The 19040-nt window shown below is 38.1% G+C and overlaps 2 protein-coding genes and 1 long non-coding RNA gene across 3 annotated transcripts; 1 reads left to right on the top strand and 2 right to left on the bottom strand.

Moving 5' to 3' along the window:
* Positions 1 to 922: 922 nt before the first annotated feature.
* LOC124268195 lies at positions 923 to 1353 on the bottom strand. Its single transcript, XR_006896228.1, has 2 exons — positions 1212 to 1353; positions 923 to 1154 (listed from the first exon to the last, which is right to left on the bottom strand). It is a non-coding gene; the product is annotated as an uncharacterized LOC124268195 (long non-coding RNA).
* A 1300-nt stretch (positions 1354 to 2653) lies between these two features.
* LOC124268194 (ankyrin repeat domain-containing protein 46-like) lies at positions 2654 to 6514 on the bottom strand. Its single transcript, XM_046703221.1, has 2 exons — positions 6124 to 6514; positions 2654 to 3189 (listed from the first exon to the last, which is right to left on the bottom strand). The coding sequence occupies exons 1-2, from the start codon at positions 6444 to 6446 to the stop codon at positions 2859 to 2861; spliced, it is 654 nt and encodes a 217-aa protein (XP_046559177.1). The 5' UTR covers positions 6447 to 6514; the 3' UTR covers positions 2654 to 2858.
* Positions 6515 to 6695: 181 nt separating this feature from the next.
* On the top strand, positions 6696 to 18359 carry LOC124268193 (transmembrane protein 185A-like). The gene is made up of 7 exons (XM_046703220.1): positions 6696 to 6819; positions 7790 to 7966; positions 11546 to 11753; positions 13108 to 13191; positions 13908 to 14084; positions 14675 to 14804; positions 16032 to 18359. The coding sequence occupies exons 1-7, from the start codon at positions 6782 to 6784 to the stop codon at positions 16256 to 16258; spliced, it is 1041 nt and encodes a 346-aa protein (XP_046559176.1). The 5' UTR covers positions 6696 to 6781; the 3' UTR covers positions 16259 to 18359.
* The last annotated feature ends 681 nt before the right edge of the window (positions 18360 to 19040 follow it).

The following is a 19040-nucleotide window of genomic DNA, read 5'->3' as shown; positions in this document are numbered from 1 at the left end:
AACTGTGATATATAGGAATACTGCTTAGAACTGTGATATATAGGAATACTGCTCAGAACTGTGATATATAGGAATACTGCTTAGAACTGTGATATATAGGAATACTGCTCAGAACTGTGATATATAGGAATACTGCTTAGAACTGTGATATATAGAAATACTGCTCAGAACTGTGATATATAGGAATACTGCTCAGAACTGTGATATATAGGAATACTGCTCAGAACTGTGATATATAGGAATACTGCTTAGAACTGTGATATATAGTAATACTGCTCAGAACTGTGATATATAGGAATACTGCTTAGAATCTGACAAATCCCTGGGTGACAGCATGAGCATCAACATGATCAATCCACACACAAAAAATGATCATTTGTCAGCTCAATTGGCAAGTTTCAGATACTGGGGACCAGTTTTATGCTGATACCTTGTACAAATGCATATACAGGAATACTGCTCAACTGTGATATATAGGAATACTGCTTTGAACTGTGATATATAGTAATACTGCTCAGAACTGTGATATATAGGAATACTGCTTAGACCTGTGATATATAGGAATACTGCTCAGAACTGTGATATATAGGAATACTGCTTAGAACTGTGATATATAGGAATACTGCTCAGAACTGTGATATATAGGAATACTGCTTAGAATCTGACAAATCCCTGGGTGACAGCATGAGCATCAACATGATCAATCCACACACAAAAAATGATCATTTGTCAGCTCAATTGGCAAGTTTCAGATACTGGGGACCAGTTTTATGCTGATACCTTCTACAAATGCATAATAAGCACAGTCTCCAGATGTATGTGTTTAGAAACTTTATTATCAGTTGTACATCTTGTTGAAGCTGACAAACACATTAATAATCAGGACACAAACATTTCACTGACAATACAAGTAATTCTTTTCTCAAACATCAGCGAGATTGGACATTTTTTGGATGGCTGAGTGCCATAGGTTTCCTGAAGTCACCTGCATGTCTCACTTTTATGCTTCCTCCTTTGGTACAGACTTTTTGACACACCTCACTTTTTGAAGTGCTTCCTCTCTTTGGTACAGACTTCCTCACTGTTTGACACACCTCCTCACTTTCTGACACGCCTTGTCACTTTTGGACACACCTCCTCACTTTTTGACATGTCTCCTCACTTTTTGACCAGCCTCCTCACTTTCTGACACGCCTCACTTTTTGAGACACCTCCTCACTTTGCTACATGCTTCCTCACTTTTTGAGACACCTCCTCACTTAGTTGTAATACTGCTGAAACAAATATATGCTCCAGACAGAAACAAATACACTAAACGCCAAAAGAAACGTTACCCTCCTACCTTTATGAATTACTAAAAACTATCAAAGATATGTTAGAAGGCAAAATTTCACATCTTTACATAAATTTCTTGGTGTCTTCAAGATAAATTCAATCATGACTTGGAACAAGCTTGTAGTGCTTATGAAATGTAACACACAAAACCAACCTTGTGCAAAAGATTGTTGATGAAAACAAAGTGTTCCAGAATTGTTTGAGTTCAATTATGAGAAAACATGATCGATTGCTTGGTCTTTTAGTCACTGCGACCAATCTTCGATTATTTCAATTAATCGGACCACCACTAGGAAATATACCATCATTTTACTTCACAGATGGAACACAGCACGTTTGAGATTATCAGTTTAAACTAATAATACAGTTTTGACTTTCACCTTTTCGGCTTGGTTTTGGATCGGTAAGTGTGTGAAATCTCATCATACACCTACATTTACACACTGGTTCTCTACTGAGGCGTGCTAAACTTTCAGTGACTAAGACAGTATTCAGTCATATCAAAGCATGTCATCGTTCTGTCTGGAGAAACCTGTTTCAAAATGACATGTTTCAAACTTCGGTGAAACCAGTGAGTATGGGTATGGAGCTGACAACCTAGGATCATAATAAGGGTTAATATGAGCAATATGGATCCATGGATCATAATAAGGGCTATTATTACATGACGGGTAGATTTTCCCCCCTTCTGATTGGCCCACTTGGTCACATGACAGCATTGACGCTAAGCGATGTCAACTTCGCCACGTAGCGACACGTTGATATAACAATCCAAGCACCTCCCATGGCTAAAAATAGATTTGGGATATTCCAGCTGTGAACTCGGCACAGCGTGCGTCATGTTAGATAAGAATGCGATAGGCATCGCTTCGTCCCTGCGACTGTGCTGGTTTAGAGTTACGTCCAATCTGTATCAAAATGGCAGACGAAACGACACCACAGAGATTCAAGACTGTGTATTCAATGTATTCAGTACTTTTGTCATATAATAAAACAATTATTGACTTCAGTTTGGTTGATCCAATGATTTATCGACCTTGGACATGAGATATTCATGGTGAATTTCACATGTCCAAGGTCAATAAATCATTGGATCAACCTCACTGGAAGTCAATAATTGTATAACATTGGGAATATGGATCCATATATCAGGGTGATACAGAGGGATGATCCATGTCGTATGTAGCCATGACCTGGATGGTATGGAACCATTATCGGCAGATCCTGGCACAGATCTATGTTTCAAGGACATGTTTGACCACTGAACCATCTGCCGTCACTTTTGCAGTAAAATGGACAAAACAAACAAGCTTTCATGCAACAAAATGACACTGTTCATATTCTCAGATTATACCACACATCACTTCTATTACAGGCATTTCAACAATCTTCAATGGAGGCAGGGCTCCAAAGCAAAACTGAATGTTGATGAATGTTGATGAACATGCACAGGAGACCATTCTGAACAAGACATTAATCACTATAGATACTTGTTTCCTGCATGTCAAGAGGGGTCAGTTTATTTACAGATGTATCTTATAGCTGGTTTCATCCAGTGGGATCTTCTCTTCATACCCTCGATGCAGGCCGGTCAGGATGTAGGCCAGGTAAAGTGAAAACCCAAGAAGGCCTAAGACAAGAAGACAGGTGTTTTGGGTGCCCATTTCACAGTAGAATTCATACCAAACACTTGGTATTACTGAGGGTCTGGGTGGATTAACATAGCTTGTTGTGGTGTTTGTGTGGGAAGCCTGTGACGCATTCTCCTTTTCAAAGTGTTCGAACAGTTCAAGAGTACACTTGGGGACTCCTCGTCTCTGTGCCAATAATTTTGGGGTGAAACCCATCTTGTTTCTGGAACAAATAAACAATGTAACTTCAAAATCACTGCTATTTACCACTTTGCTTTTACTATCTGAGAAAAGTATAGTTTATATACAAAGCTGCAAATTCTTCATCTACAAACATAAATCATGTTAAGAGAGACTTTTCACAATCAGTGTCAGATGCACAGTAAAGAATTTATATCCCCTTCACTAATGCACAAAAAGACACTTGCCTTCAAATTCACCAAATATTTTGAATATATCATATGCTGAATGAAATTTAACATGCTAAAGTAAAAAGAGTACCTAAACTGCTCTTCAAACAACAAACTCCAGTCAACAAAAGATAAAAATCTACATTTGTATTTGGTATTGTGCAGTGGTGGTCCGATTAATTGAAATAATCAAAGATTGGTCGCAGTGACTAAACGACCAAGCAATCGCTCATGTTTTCTCATAATCGAACACAAACCATTCTAAAACACTTGTTTTCATAAACAGTATTTTTCACTAGGTTGGTTTTGTCTGTGACATTTCATAAGCACTACAAGCTCGTTCCAAGTTATGATTGAATTTATCTTAAAGACTCTAAGAAATTTATGTTCCTCCATACTAGTCATCCTTTAAAGATGTGAAATTTTGCCAAAAAAACCCCAAAGAACTACATGGTTTTTTCCTTATTTATTTGTGCATAAACACATTTCATAAATGACGCTAACCAATGATTTACTGATCTCACGTGCCTCTCCAGTCCTTAGTAAGTTATGGTAGGTTACCTCGATCTCTATCCTTAGCCCTTTGGTCCTCTTTCTAATGAAGGACCCTGATATGATCACTAGGGATCACTTTCCAATCAAACATCCCTTTACAATCATGACTGTTAGGTTCCCCTCTACTGTTTTCAGGTTAGTTGTGATTTAGAGTTTAGGTTAGTTTATCTGGAGTAATTTAGACAGCATGACCTTAACTAAGACGTCACAGACTGCCCCTGTTTGATTAGGTCATAAAATGATTCACAATTCATCTGGCTCACTAGTTACACCTGTTATGTGTTCTTTGTGCTTATTAACCCGTGAAGGTCCGAGTTAGAATTGATCTTCAGCAACCCATTCTTGTCGTAAGAGGCGACTAACAGGATCGGGTGGACAGACTCGCTGACTTGTTTGACACATGTCATCGGTTCCCAGTTACGCAGATCGATGTACATGCTGTTGGTCACTGGATTGTCTGGTCCAGATTCGATTATTTACAGACCGCTGCCATATAGCAGGAATATTCCTGAGTGCTGCGTAAAATTAAACTCACTCACTCACTCTTTGCGCTTATTAAGTGTATTCTCGTAACGTACAATGTGATTGATATAATATCAAGACCGTAAAAGACTGCCTAACTTTTCTAGCGGCTGAGCCTCGTTTTGAGATTTGCGTTTGTCAGAGCACACTGTACAACAGAGCATGTAGACTAAGGCTTAGTCTCTGAATATATATAATTTTGATAGTAACAAACAAAGCCCATTTATATTGAAAAGGAGCCCTAGGGAGACCAGAGATTCAGAACCTGAGGAAATCTAGACTTGCTTTATTTAGGGCTAATGTGGTTCAGGGACTGTGAGACAGACTACAGAGCATGCTGCAACGATGTGTTTGCAAAGATTAGGATGAACGTAGTGTTGCGATTGCAATATGCAAGTGATTAGATGTATGTAATAATACTGCTAATATCTATATATCCAGTTGAATGAGTTGGTCTCAAAATTCTGGACTGGTTATTGTACTAAGTTGTGCAATAGGACGGAACCCAGTCAGCAGGAAACGAGACTGTTGTGTAATCAATGTTTTGACTTGTGTCCACCTATCTTTAAAAAAGTAATAAAGTTAGCCAATAATGAGCAATCAATCAATGTATTGGTGGTTATTCCTTTGAAGGAAGGACGTTTTTACACAGGTACTAAATGGGATACGGTGATTTCGTGACTGAACCAGTTAAATAAGCCAGCGGTGGATTAAGTGAATCTAGACTGGTTCGTAGACGGTGATTTCAGAGGCACGGTATCAATAATTGAATTATAGTATTTATTAAGTTTGATTTTTACTTAGAGTGTGTATAACGAAGTTGTTATGCTTTGTTTTCAGTGATAATGAAGCTAAGGGCAGATAAGGACAAGAAAGTGTGATTGAAGAATGATCTCTTCTTACCTTCTTGAGGTTTATATACCATAAGTGTTTGTACAGGTAAACTTTGTCGTGGATCAGACAAAATTAGTCTACTCATCATAGTTTCCCGACTGTTTTCATTGTTGTGGGAGGATTAACAGGTTTCACTGAGTTGTTGTGAATGTTACTTAGGAAGTGGTGAGTTGTTTTGATTGCAAATACTCTTTGTAGGAGATGTAAGTGTTTTTAAGAAGTGTTTTCTGCTACTTCTCTGCTGGTCTCATAGTTGAACGTTGAATGACGATACTTACCTAATACATATCTTTTAATTTAACACAACTGAATTTAATATATTAGCTGCCTATGATTTGGCCGAATTCGTCGGACGTGGACCGCTGTGAAGCATATTTTATTATTTTAAGCATATTTTCACCACCGATCATACTTACCTGATATTTTTTTTTTTTTTTTTTCACAAAATGCAAACACTTTTCGTCGATTTTCATCATCATTGAGGTTGAACTTTTCCCATTTTAAAGTCTACGAATCCACCGCTCAATCCGTCTACGAATCCACCGGATTTCCACGTCTACGAACCAGTCTGGTCTACGAATTCACCTACAGCCTACTAAACCCTAAACCCTAACCCTAAGGATCGTAAAGGGAGCAGCGAGGGCTGCGCCCGGTAAAGTGCATTCTAGCCAAAAAGGGTACTCAGTAACTGGATTATTCCCAATTACCAGGATACAAAATGACACTGAACACTACAGAAGAAGCAACCATGTTGGTAAGTCAAAGATGATGCTGACCGTGCGTTAACATTAGCTCCCATCTCCACCAGGGTTTCCAGGGTATCAATGTGACCGCACCAATGAAGAGGCGTGTTTCCTTGCCGATCCTCGGCATTTATATCACATCCACTATTTATCAACAATCGCAGAATCGCAGTGTGACCTCGGCATGCTGCCAAATGTAACACTGTTCGGCCATTTGCGTCTGGTTCTTCAGGACGACAGGTGCCCGTTTCAATTGCTGCGGTTACTTCTGCTATATCCCCGTCCAGCACGGCATCTCGAAGAATATCACCTCTTTCCATAACGTCAAACGAAATAGGATTATCGTAATTCTCCATTCATGACCAGAATTACGGACTACTAATAGAGAATGTTGCTTATAAAACTGTCAAACGAGGAAGTTTACAACCGGAAACGGAAGTTATCATATACAAGTCCCTTAGTAGCATAACAAACGTTCATTCTCGCTATTTTCTTTATTGTCTTCACACAAACGTCACAATTCATATCACAAAAGTATACAACTTTATTCCAAATATATTTTGATTCTTAACTTTATAAATCACACAATTGATAATAAATTTATTTGACCTAAACCCGAAGACTTCTGTGTTCCGTTTGTTGTTGGTGTCCTGGGAATATGGGAATGAAAATACCTCATTTATGACGGAACATGAATCTGAAAAACCTATTTCAAGACTTCAATCCAAGGTTTACTTCTTTTGATACTAGTCATATCTTGATAAATGTTAAACGAAGTTTTCATGCAGATGTAAACATGGTGAATTCATTCAGTAAACACTCGACAAACACTAGATCTGTGTACAGAGAATATGATGAATAGAAAATGAAAGTTGTGACCGATTAACGTTTTTCGTGATAGGCAATCTTTCACACAAACTACAGTTATAACAAACTAGAATTTGTGGTCCCTAAGAGTCCTGAAGTAGACAATATTAAGGTAGCACCATTATATTATTATGGATAGTTTTAATGCATAAGTTTCTGGGCGATCTGGCATCTTATTGGGTAAGAGTTTTATTACCATTCTATTCCTAAGATTTATAGTAAGAATAGATGTTTTTTATAGAAAGCCTATCCTAACCCTAACCCAAAACCTAACATAATGCTGAATCTAAAGCCTAAACCTAAACCCTAAACCCTTGAAATAATCATAATAAATAGAATACGTTTCAAGCGGGGGTTACGGGCGGAAATCTTTCCTCTTATTGACCTTGTGGTCCAATTCCCCACATGGGTACCATTAACCTCCTCCCTTCCAATCCAACGCCGAAGACCCGGGTTCAATTACCCACATGGGTACAATGTCTGAAGCCCTTTGCTGGAGTCCCCCACAGTGATATTGCTGGAATATTGCTAAAAGTGGCGTATAATTAAAACTCACTCACTCACTCTGGCATTCTAATCCAACAGGGACTTCCATCAAAGAAATATTTGTTTTTAATGAGTTTTTTCCGTTTAAATCAAACTTTCCAAATCAAAATGGTAAATGAATGAAGCTGACCAATATATGATTGGCTGAAGAACACGTCCTTCAGTAGGAGGTATCACAGTTCGCCCAGGATTCATGTGATGTGGAGGAAGATATCATATATGAGAAATAGAAGTGATTTTAATGAGCTTTTATTATAATGATGTTAATGAAGACTTCGTATTTCAGTAAGTTCCTGGTTTTCTCCTGCTTGTTGGTGTTCTCACTTCTATTCGCTCTGCGTCAAGATAACTCAATATCATGGAGCTATTGGGTCATATTCCTACCTATCTGGTTATGGAAGGGCACCGTCATAGTTGGAGCAGCTGTAGGGAGCTATGTGTGGTGGAAAAACCCACATTATAGGTGAGAGGTCACGGTCATGAAACAACAAAGAATCTTTTACAAATTTGTTCTTGATGCACACTGTAGTAGAAAAACCACAGTTATAAGCTGATGGCACAGAAACTTTCTAACATTGTCAATGTGAGAGGTGTGTGTGTGTGTGGATGGGGGTAGGGGGCTGCAATTTTATACGCATGTAATGATGTACTAGGTGGGGTCAGCAATTCTGTGCACATGCACGCACACACACTCGCACGCACGCACACACACACTAGCCATAAGTTATGAACTGTCCCTTAGGTATCAATGTATATTGCAATTTGTGTTGTGTTAAAGGGGAAGTGTTCACGAATAAATCACATTTATTCTTATGTGAATCAAAGTAAACTGTTTTAATTAGTTAATACCAATGTTTGAAAATATACACTCATTTTTCTTACAATGTAAGTATAACCCTCAAAATAAGTGCTGAAATGTTATGCCAATATGAGGTATTTGTTTGCCGAGCTAAACAGGCCAGAGTTACCGCCCTTCGATTATGACGTAATTGTTGCCACTTGATTTTAGCCTGTCTAGTCCCAAATCAAAAGATAATAATACTGAAATTTAATCAAGTGAAAAAAAGTTTGTGAAAATACGAAAGAAGCATAAGAACAGAAAATGTAAGCAGTAGGATGGATTGATCGATTGATCATGTGTATTTTCATTCATAACCTCACCTCAATGAAAATACCAAATAGATTCTATGTATAACAATGTTGACATCCGTATGACATCACTATCGGGAAGCGACTTTTTCAAAATGGCATGTTCACTGACCGCGACACGCATCCGAAAATGCCAGAGTTTTCGAAGGAAATTTTCGTTGTTTCAAGCAACATATGTGCATAAATGTGACATGTAAGTAGTCCGAAAATTCTGTCAGTCTGCTGGTTGTTATTTTCTTTTGCTTTCATTGTGACCAAGAGAAATAGTCAGAAATTAAGAGAAGTACCGTCATCGTTGTGCGTGAGTTTGCGTCAGTCATGGCGTCATGCTTTCAGAAACTATAATATGTGGTGATGAATCTAGAAAATCATTGGAATACACCTATTTTATTTAACTATCGCTTGCTACGATACCTTTCCCATGTATGTTCTAAAACTAATGAGCAAGTGTATGCAACAAGTAGGCGAACGGATACACAGTGTAAAATCTGAGATTGGCTTTGTTTATATTTCAAACAAGTGGTCCTTTCCCAACGCGGCATCTTATATATTTCGTTAGATTACACTGAAACACTTCTTATTGGTGACAGAGTCCATTTGTCATTTTATTTTGAACTGTATGAGGAATTCCAGGGATTCATGTAAGGAAGATGGTGTTTTAAATTATACAATTGATTTTATGTACGAAACATAACCGACATACATGTGACGTGATTTTATAAACACTCTGTTCTATGGCTGAACATTCACTTTGACGTTAATTGTGTTTGCGTATTTTCCAAAACATTCTCAGCAATTCTCTGTTCATCGACAATGTTTCAGAACGAGCATTGGTGATTCGATCATACAACAACAAAACTACCGCTGAGCACAATGATACGTCTTTTTCTTTTAAATTCCATTCTCCCAGTAAAATTTGACATTTTAATTAAGACATACTATAAATTACGCAAAACGCAGTGAATGGTGATTTAGTAATCTGTCTAAACTGGCGAGATTTGCGATGAAGTATATTTGAGGTGAGGTGAAATTGGGTTTTACGTCGTGCTTGAGAATATTTCGCTCATATGACTACGTGCATGCGCGTGTGTGTGTGTGTATGTGAGGCTGCTTGTACTGACCCAGACTGAAGCTGGTTTTATTTGATCTACAATGAGCGGATGATATCATAGAAAAACGTATTTCAAACAGAGTTCAAAACTGCAAATTGCATTTTTCTGCGTGATGTATTTGGATATGTACTATCGATATCAAAGTGAAGGTGGAAGAAGAGGGACATATCGTACGATTTATGTAGGAATTTTAGTAACAAACGTAGAATGCCCCACCTTCACCGATGGCAAGCTAGATGTAGTTTTAGTTTTAGTGAAAAAAATACTGTTGGAAAGGCAACCGAATCAGGTTGAATATGTTATACAATTTGGTTACTTTGTAACACTTTTAGTACAATGTATACATTTTTTCAAACTGCAACGTCATCACAGTGTAGAACTGCCCACATAAGCACCTGACAACCAGGCAACAGCAGGATTACAACAGTAGCCTGCGCATCGAGACACCACAAGAACCACACCTTTACCTGCACCACGTGAAATGGGTCTAATAAGGTCTAACAATGTCATTCGTTTATCGTTTGGGCACCAATGACGTCATTTCCAAGGGACATAAGCCATGGTGTGTTTATTGTGGCCATAGAACTCTCGGTAAATGTTGAAAATATGAATTGATATAACGCAAAAAATAAATTAGTTACTTCTGATATATGTACGGGATTGGATATAAAACTACTTGATAAACACTGTTTATAATGAAAAAGTGCAAGACAAAAAGGTTAATTTTCGTGTACACTTCCCCTTTAAATTGCCAACTTCATGCGAAGCATTTTGATATACCATAAGTCCTGTTATGTATTAGACTCAACATAGGTACATAGTGTACTGTAACTGAGTGGAGTATATTACCCGAGGTTTAATCAGTGGACTATCAAGAACTATATATATGGCATCGGTTTAGATTAGTACCAACAGTCACACAAATGTGCACATGCATGCACACCCACATACACAGCACATACATGCACATGGGTGCATGAATGAGTGAGTGAATAGATAGGTGGATGAGTGGGACAATGCAAATGAGAAAGATTAATTTTACATTGCACAGGCAAACTTTCTGCCTTATAGGCACAATAAAACAGTAAGGTAAATATCAAAATTCAGATGAGAACAACATGACAGATAAACTCGCAGGTTCAAATTAAATCAAATTAGAAAGATAAACATAGAAACTACAGACATGACAATGTTTCCAGAATATACTCTTTGTTGTACTCCTGATTGGAGCAGTGGGGTAGCCTAGTGGTTAAAGCATTCACTCATCACGCTGAAGACCCAGGTTCGATTCCCCACATGGATACAATGTGTGAAGCCCATTTCTGGTGTCCCCCGCCGTGATATTGCTGGAATATTGCTAAAAGGCGGCGTAAAACTAAACTCACTCACCCTCTTTAAAAGTGCAATCTTGAATGCACCATTAAACTCCACCTGACCTCACCTCTTTCCTAAAGTATGATGATCCCTGACCGCGTCATACCAAAAGACGTTAAAATATGGTACTTGTTGGTCCCTGCCTGGCGCTCGGCATCAATGGGTACAACAAGGACTGGTCGACTCGGAGTCAGTATAATGTGTCTGAGTGGGGTATTCATGCTTCACTGCGGCACGGTATCTCAGTGAGCTCGCACTATAAAACCAGCTTAAGTCTGGGCTAGAACAAGCAGCAGCACATACACACGCATGCACGTCGTCATATGAGCGAAATATTCTCAAGCACGACGTTAAACCCAATTTCACCTCACCTCACCTCCTAAAGTATGTGTATTGTTGTTGTACAGGATGGAAGGTGACAGCTATGTGCAGTACAAGGCCATGGTTATGTGTACTGGTCTTCACCTTCTGCTCCTCATGTTCGAGGTGTTAGCCTGTGATAATCTAGAGACGGATAACCACTCTTGGATCCTCGTCTTCATTCCACTCATGTTTATGTCCGTCGTGTCTATTGGTATCTGTGTTTGGGCTGTCAAGAATGAAAGGTCTTTTGAGGTAAGTTGCAACTTAACTTCAGAACCATCTACACAAGACTTGTGTAGATCCGGGTTAGAATTGGTCTCCAGCAACCAATGCTTGTCGTAAGAGGCGACTAACAGGATCGGGTGGTTTGACTCACTGACTCGCTGTGGTTGACACATGTCATCGTTTCCCAATTGTAAAGATCAATGCTCATGATGTTGATCACTGGATAGCCTGGTCCAGACTCGATTTTTTACAGACCACCGCCATACAGCAGAATACAGAATACAGCATTAGACAACAAACAAAACTTTGATCTTTAGCATAGAAATACAGTTCGATCTATCACCATGTATAGTGTAATAAAGCACACTTTCGCCCTGAAGTATTATAGTTAAAGCACGAGGACGCTTAATTTAAGGCAGAAAACAAACGACGGTGTCGGTGACCTATATTAAGAATCCTTGCACAGAGCTAACTGGCACGCTGTTCTATTGATGTGTCTGTCCCCCTATGTTAAGACGAACGTTACCAGAAAAAACAAACGATAAACAGTTTGATGACAGTTTACGTTCGGATTGAATATCTTCTCTAAATCATTTTAATTACATCTGTGATTAACGTAAACCATATGGGGCAAGATGAATGTCCCATTTCTACTACCAACATAAGTTTAGATCAGTACATCGAGATGAAGCTGAGTAGTCAAGCGACATTCCTAGATTGCATTGTGGGAATGTAAACATTGCGAACGTTACCGTGTCACTGAAAACTTGTGAGTCGAATTGAGACATTTTAACCCTTGGAAAACATAAATGTTGGAGGAGGCTGTGCGAGGCGATGACAACCGATATGCATCATGATATCGCTTACATTGTGACATAATGCAAAGTTGTTCGATTATGAGGGGGGAGACTAAAATGGCCAATACACAGTGACATAATGCATAAAGTGCACATTTTCGTCTGATAAAGTACTGTCGGCACCTTTGATCTTTCACAGAAGCATCTTAGAATGTATTGTATATTTACGATGAATGTAATGTTGAGATTGCTTCGTGCACATGGAATACTGTTGCCAGTTGCCACCTTGTGAAAATTCAGACAAATCCTCTGGATTGCCTGAACACCTGAAAAGGTGACAAATTTCCAAGATTATTAACTTTGCCTAGTTTGGCCTGTATTTGTCTCCTCCACTAAGTTGTGAGTGATAATATTATTTGGAGTGTGAGTGAATTGGGTCTGACACAGGCACGTTATAAATAACCATTATTATGTATTTCACCAGAGTGGGAGTCTGAGGCCTGCATCATTTTTGCTTTCCTCTTTCATTCAAAGAGACATGAAACATGAAACAGAGCCATTCACATTTCTATTTTGTTTTCCAGATGGAGTTGTTTTGTTCTGTCAATGTTCTGCAGTTTATTTTTCTGGCTTTGAGACTGGATAACATCATCAACTGGAGCTGGGTGGTAAGTGTTCAATACTGTCATGTAATTTCTCAAATTTGAAATAATGTTGACATCATTTGATAAATGAAGCCTTCTAAGACAGAATACTGAATCAGTGCATTTGTTGAAAGGGAAGCTCAAACGGAAAGTTCACTATTAATGGGGGGGGGGAGAGAGTAAGATAATGAATTTAAGGGTCACACGTTATGGTCAGGGGGTGGGGATCAATTTTGGACACATGGAGTTGGGTGGGTGGGATCATTGACTTTGTATATGACATGCAGGTGGGTGGAGGGGGTCACTTACTTTGTATATACATTTTAGGGGTGGGGGGAGTGTCATTCACATTTTACATGCTTTTCCATAAAACTCATCATCACCCTTGCCATAAATTTTGAATGGTCCTTATAGGATCAAGGAATATGTGAAATAAAGAAATTCTTGCAGTCTCTTGACCGATATATGAATAATCTGTGTTCATAGCCTCATACTCATTTATCAATACTTGTGAAAGATTTCATGTTTTTATCTCCTGAGGAATATAAGAATGCCTGCTTGTATCAAAATCTCTGTGAAAAAAGTAGAGCAGGATAAGTATACAAATATAAAAAATATTTAGATTTTACTAATTTGTGGAAAATTCCACAACAATGTATGTTCATAACTTTGTGATTTTGAAACATTACATATGTATGTTCACTCAGCCACAAGATTGTATTTACAATGTTGTGTTTCAGATTGTGTTTATTCCTATCTGGATTGTCATGTGTGTTGCTCTCATCGGTGTGCTGTATGCTGTTGTGCTTGCTGTCATTCTACTCAAATCACCTGACATTATTCCTGAGCAACGTCGAGGCAACATTTCCTCGGCCGTCGGCTATTCCTTTCTCGTCATTCCTCTTCTAGTATTTGAAGTAAGATGTGCAGTGATGGCAGTTTATCATTGTTAGAAATATGGGCCTAGATTTTCGAAGCTCTCTTAGCGCTAAGATAGTCATAAGTTAATGTTAATGTATGGCACTTACGACTATCTTAGAGCTAAGAGAGCTTCGAAAATCTAGGCCCAGGGGGTTTAAACAGGTCTCTGGTTTAAATGACCATAGCATCACCAAAATATTTGAAAATTAAATTCCACCCAGGAGCACTATATTTGGTATATAAGCTGGAAAACTCTTTGCACTAATCTTTGTATGAAGTTCATAATAACTTAGAAACATGGGGCATTTCAGTGGTACAGTTTACAGTGACCTTCATTGTTGGTCAAGGTAAATGACAGTTGCTTAACAATGCATAACCAATCTTATAAATGTGGGTGTAATGACCCACATGGGTACAGTGTGTGAAGCCATTTATTGGTTCCATCCCTTTGTCATATGGATGAAATAGTAAATATTATGAAACAGCCACACACTCACATTTTATTTACGGACCTTGAAGTTACAACCTTCAGGACCTTATATACATTAGCAGGTTGCCGTAGATACATTTTTTCATGTATTTCCAGATATTACTTGCCGACCGTATGGACAACAATACTGACAGCCCCAAAAACTACACAGCTGTGACAGTCCCCCTTCTCATGTCCCTCATCACGCTGGTCTGTCTGTCCTTCGGCTCAAAGGGAGGCAACCACTGTATGTACCGCTTCCTACTGGAACATTAGGTTGCCTATTCCTACATACACTACTCAAGTCAAAGAATGTCTGATTCTTTCATATTTCTATAGTTGATCCATCATGGCATGACTGACTTACTGTAGTGATGACAAAGATTTGGGTGTTCTTTTCAGTAGTTTATATGGGTTATTCCATATTTTACATTGTTCCCTTTTTGTTGAGGAAAATGTAAAATGCTTTGGAAATCATAAGTGAAACTCAACTCAGTCCATCTATTGAAGCCAAGTCAAACAGACCTTATGTGGTATTGAAAACAAACTGATGCAATATCACGTTGCTAGGACTGCTTCACTACCAATCAGAATAATGGAACATAATCTGTAAGTTTTATATTAGATAACAAGTGTTTTATAAATATGCTAATCTTCTGGACAAATGCCTGTACATGTTTATTAGGAATCGTAAATATTCTCCATACAGGTAGAATGATTATGTGTAATAACTTTCCAATAAATTATTTTTAGATTCTCAATTTGACTACAGTGGATTGTTGAGAAAATATGATTTGACATCATCCGTTGTTCATAATGCCCAACTTGAGTACTTGATGATGGCTGCCTTTAGTGAGGTTAATCTGAAGAGTTGACATTCATATGTTTTTCTACATTTTCTCTCTGAAAATATCCATGAATAATATACAGAATAACTTACTGGTACTTGAAACTTGTAGTGACAGATAATCTGTATGTTTCGAATTTATGCTGTAAATCCCTCAATCTAAGATTAACATCATTTATTGGCTCAGAACAGCTGATCCATAATGCATCATATTTCATCAGTTATTCTCGAAAAAATGTCAGTCCTCCTAAACTAATATACCTGTGAAGATCTGGGTTAGAATTAGTCTTCAGCAACCCATGCTTGTTGTAAAAGGCGACTAACGTGATCGGGTAGTCAGGCTCGCTGACTTGGTTGACACGTCATCAAATCCCAACTGAGTATATTGATGCTCCTGCTGTTGATCACTGGATTGCCTGGTCCATATTTGATTATTTACAGAACGCAGCCATGTAGCTGGAATATTGCTGAGTGTGGTATTAAACAACAAACCAACCAAATCCTAAACTATTTACTAACAGTTGGCCAAATCCTGAAAACCAAGGGTACTTTCTATGGTAATGAAAATGTTATGTTGGTCGATTACATTTTTTAACCATTGGTCTAATGAGAGACTTTTATTTTCAGGGTGGTTTGGAATAAGGAAAGACTTTTGTCAGTTTGTTCTTGGTGTGTGTCCATTTCTTCAGGAATATGGAAACATATCCTATTCTATACAAAACAATGACCCTGAATCTGAAGAGAGTTCTGTGGACACTTCAGAAAAGTTGAAGACAAGCACATCAAAGAAAGACCTCATTGATGAACAGCCTAGAGCTGTGGTGCCGGTATTGTCCATTGAGATGCCGGACTAACTCGCCAAAAACATATGTATACAAGATATTTTGGGGTGTTTACTGTCTGTTGTGAGCTTGATCATATACTACTCTCAAGGCATTAAGGAACATCCAGTTCTTTCATATTGCTGTAGTTTGTCTTGCCGACGACATGACCTGATTCTTTCATATTCCTGAAGTTAATCTGTCATGCCATTACAGATTAAATATAGTTATATGGAAGAATCAGGTTTACTTTTGACAAGAATGTTTCAGCAGGGTAAACTGCACCCTCCAAAACTGGAAACCCGGGGTAAGAATTGATCTTCAACCACCCATGCTTCTTGTGAGAGATGAGTAACAGGATCAGGTGATCAGACTCGCAGACATAGTTGACACATGTCATCATACGCCAATGGTCATGATGTCAGGCATTGGATTGTCTGGTCCAGGCTTATTTATTTACAGTCATAGCTGGAATATTGCTGTATATGGCGTAACAACAAACAAACAAAGAAAACAACATGACAATGAAGGGTTATCATGGCCCATCGTGTCCAGCCAAATCCCACTCCTATTTTACTGATGTGATAACCGATACCTGGATATTTTTACCTTTGAACTCCCATCTTTAGCATTGTACCGAGCATCAAATGCTCAACAACACCTGCAAGTATGAAGACATGATATTAATCATCTGTAGAGAATAAAAGTTATGAGTCCTGTGAAAAAACAACAATTTTTCTACATGGACTCACACAGGTGTGAGACAGACAGGACGTCACTCAAAAATGCTGCAGCATAACAGTGGAATGCGAATACATTGTGTTATGTTGCAGTAGTAACAACACATATTTACCAGAATGTGGAAAACAACTGAATTGAAATTATTCTGATCAATAATGATCAAACTTAACATTCATTAATATGGTTTCCATTTTGCCCTGCTAAATGACACGTTTTGTCCTTTTAAGTTAGGATTGAGAAAAACATACTATTTAAGAAATGGATTCACCTGAAGGAAATAGTCCATGAATTGTCCATTTTATGAATCACGTTTCTAAGCAAATCATATCCCAGCACACACTCCCATTACTTTTAATATATATGATCATCAAATGACTAAATGTCTTCTGAGGAATAGGGAGTCATTAGTATAGACATTTGGGGGGCAGGGGTGTAAGCAGAGGTAATTGAGTCGTCTCAGATGATGCAATTTGCTATGTAGAGTTGCTTCCCTTGATAGCTGTTCCAGGATCCTCCGATCATGGGTAAGAAACACAGATTGTTTAACCCTCAGACTTTTATAAAATACCACTCCCTAATTAATGTTCACATTTATTATTCTTTTATTTTTGTAAATAGAAGTGTCAGTTTTTCTGTAAAGGCTTTATACATTTGACAAATTTAATCCTGGTCATTAAAAGAAGTATTTCGCTGTTTGTAAAATATTTACTTTATTGTATGAATTGATTGTTTGTTGTTTCTTATTATCATGATAATATTGCTTACTTAACCCATGAAGATCTGGGCTATGATTGTTCTTCACCACCCATGCTTGCCATATATAGCAACAGAGTACACCCAACACAGTAAAACGGGAGAGCCAGGTATACGTTTGTCTTTAGGAACCTTTGCTTGTCATAAGAGGCAACAGCCGGGATCAGGTGGTCTGACTGATTTAGTTGACACATGTCATTATATCCCAGTTGCCTATAGCAATGTGCTCATTACGTCAGTTAATGGATTGTCTAGTCCAGGCTGTATTATTTTTACAGAATAACTGGAATATTGGTGTTAAACAATGAAGTAACATATATGACATATGTAACTTTATGATGCAAATTGAATTGATTTTGTGGGAGTATATATTAGAAAACAATATAATATTTATGTAATTCCATGACAATTATGTTTGATACATTAAGAAAGCTATAGATGTGACCATGAATACAGAGGGTAACCTCTGTAAGTTCTCTCTATATAGTAATGTAGGTACATGTAATATTCCTTGTCATGACTCCATGACATTGTCATCATTTTCCGGGGGCGGTGGGGTAGCCTAATGGTTAAAGCGTTGGCTCATCACGCCGAAGACCCGGGTTCGATTCCCCACATGGGCACAATGTGTTAAGCCCATTTCTGGTGTCCCCCGCCGTGATATTGCTGGAATATTGCTAAAAGCGGCGTAAAACTAAACTCAGTCAGTCAGTCAGTCATCATTTTCCATATGCTAATATATAAAGATCAAAACACAGCTTCTTGCTCCCCATTGGTAGCTTTCTCACAAAATTGACATTCATAAGCATGTGAATAACATATTTTGACATTTATTGTTTTGCATGAGACTGTATTCTTGAAAAACACCAGAACAGGGAGCTACAACTTCTATATTAATGGGGAAACCCCTTTGAATAAGAATAAATATTTAAGTTGTTTTCCAGGCTTTTACCCTTAATCTCTTTTCACTCAAGTGTTTTAGCATACATTGGGTACAGTGTGACACTTGGACTACACGCTGGTTCATGAGTATCTTCATCTTAGTGAACAATACACAAAAAAGATACCCATCTAAACTGTTGACTCAATCTGTTTCTAGACTGGCAAGTTTCAATATCATACAGTTTAGACCTCACCCAGTGAAGGTTCATACACCAATAAACACACAAGCATTTGTCATGTTTATTGGGAATGCTGTCAAAGCATGAAATTCTGGAATGATCTAGAACTCTGGATTAATAACAATTTACCACGAAAAATAAACATCACAAAATATTTGATTTGGTTTGGTACATTGCATAATCAAATCATTATCTCTGCC

This window comes from Haliotis rubra, unplaced genomic scaffold, assembly GCF_003918875.1.
Source record: "Haliotis rubra isolate DU_JTF1 unplaced genomic scaffold, ASM391887v1 Scf137, whole genome shotgun sequence".
NCBI lineage: Eukaryota > Metazoa > Mollusca > Gastropoda > Lepetellida > Haliotidae > Haliotis > Haliotis rubra.
This window is presented reverse-complemented; position numbering and strand designations above follow the sequence as displayed.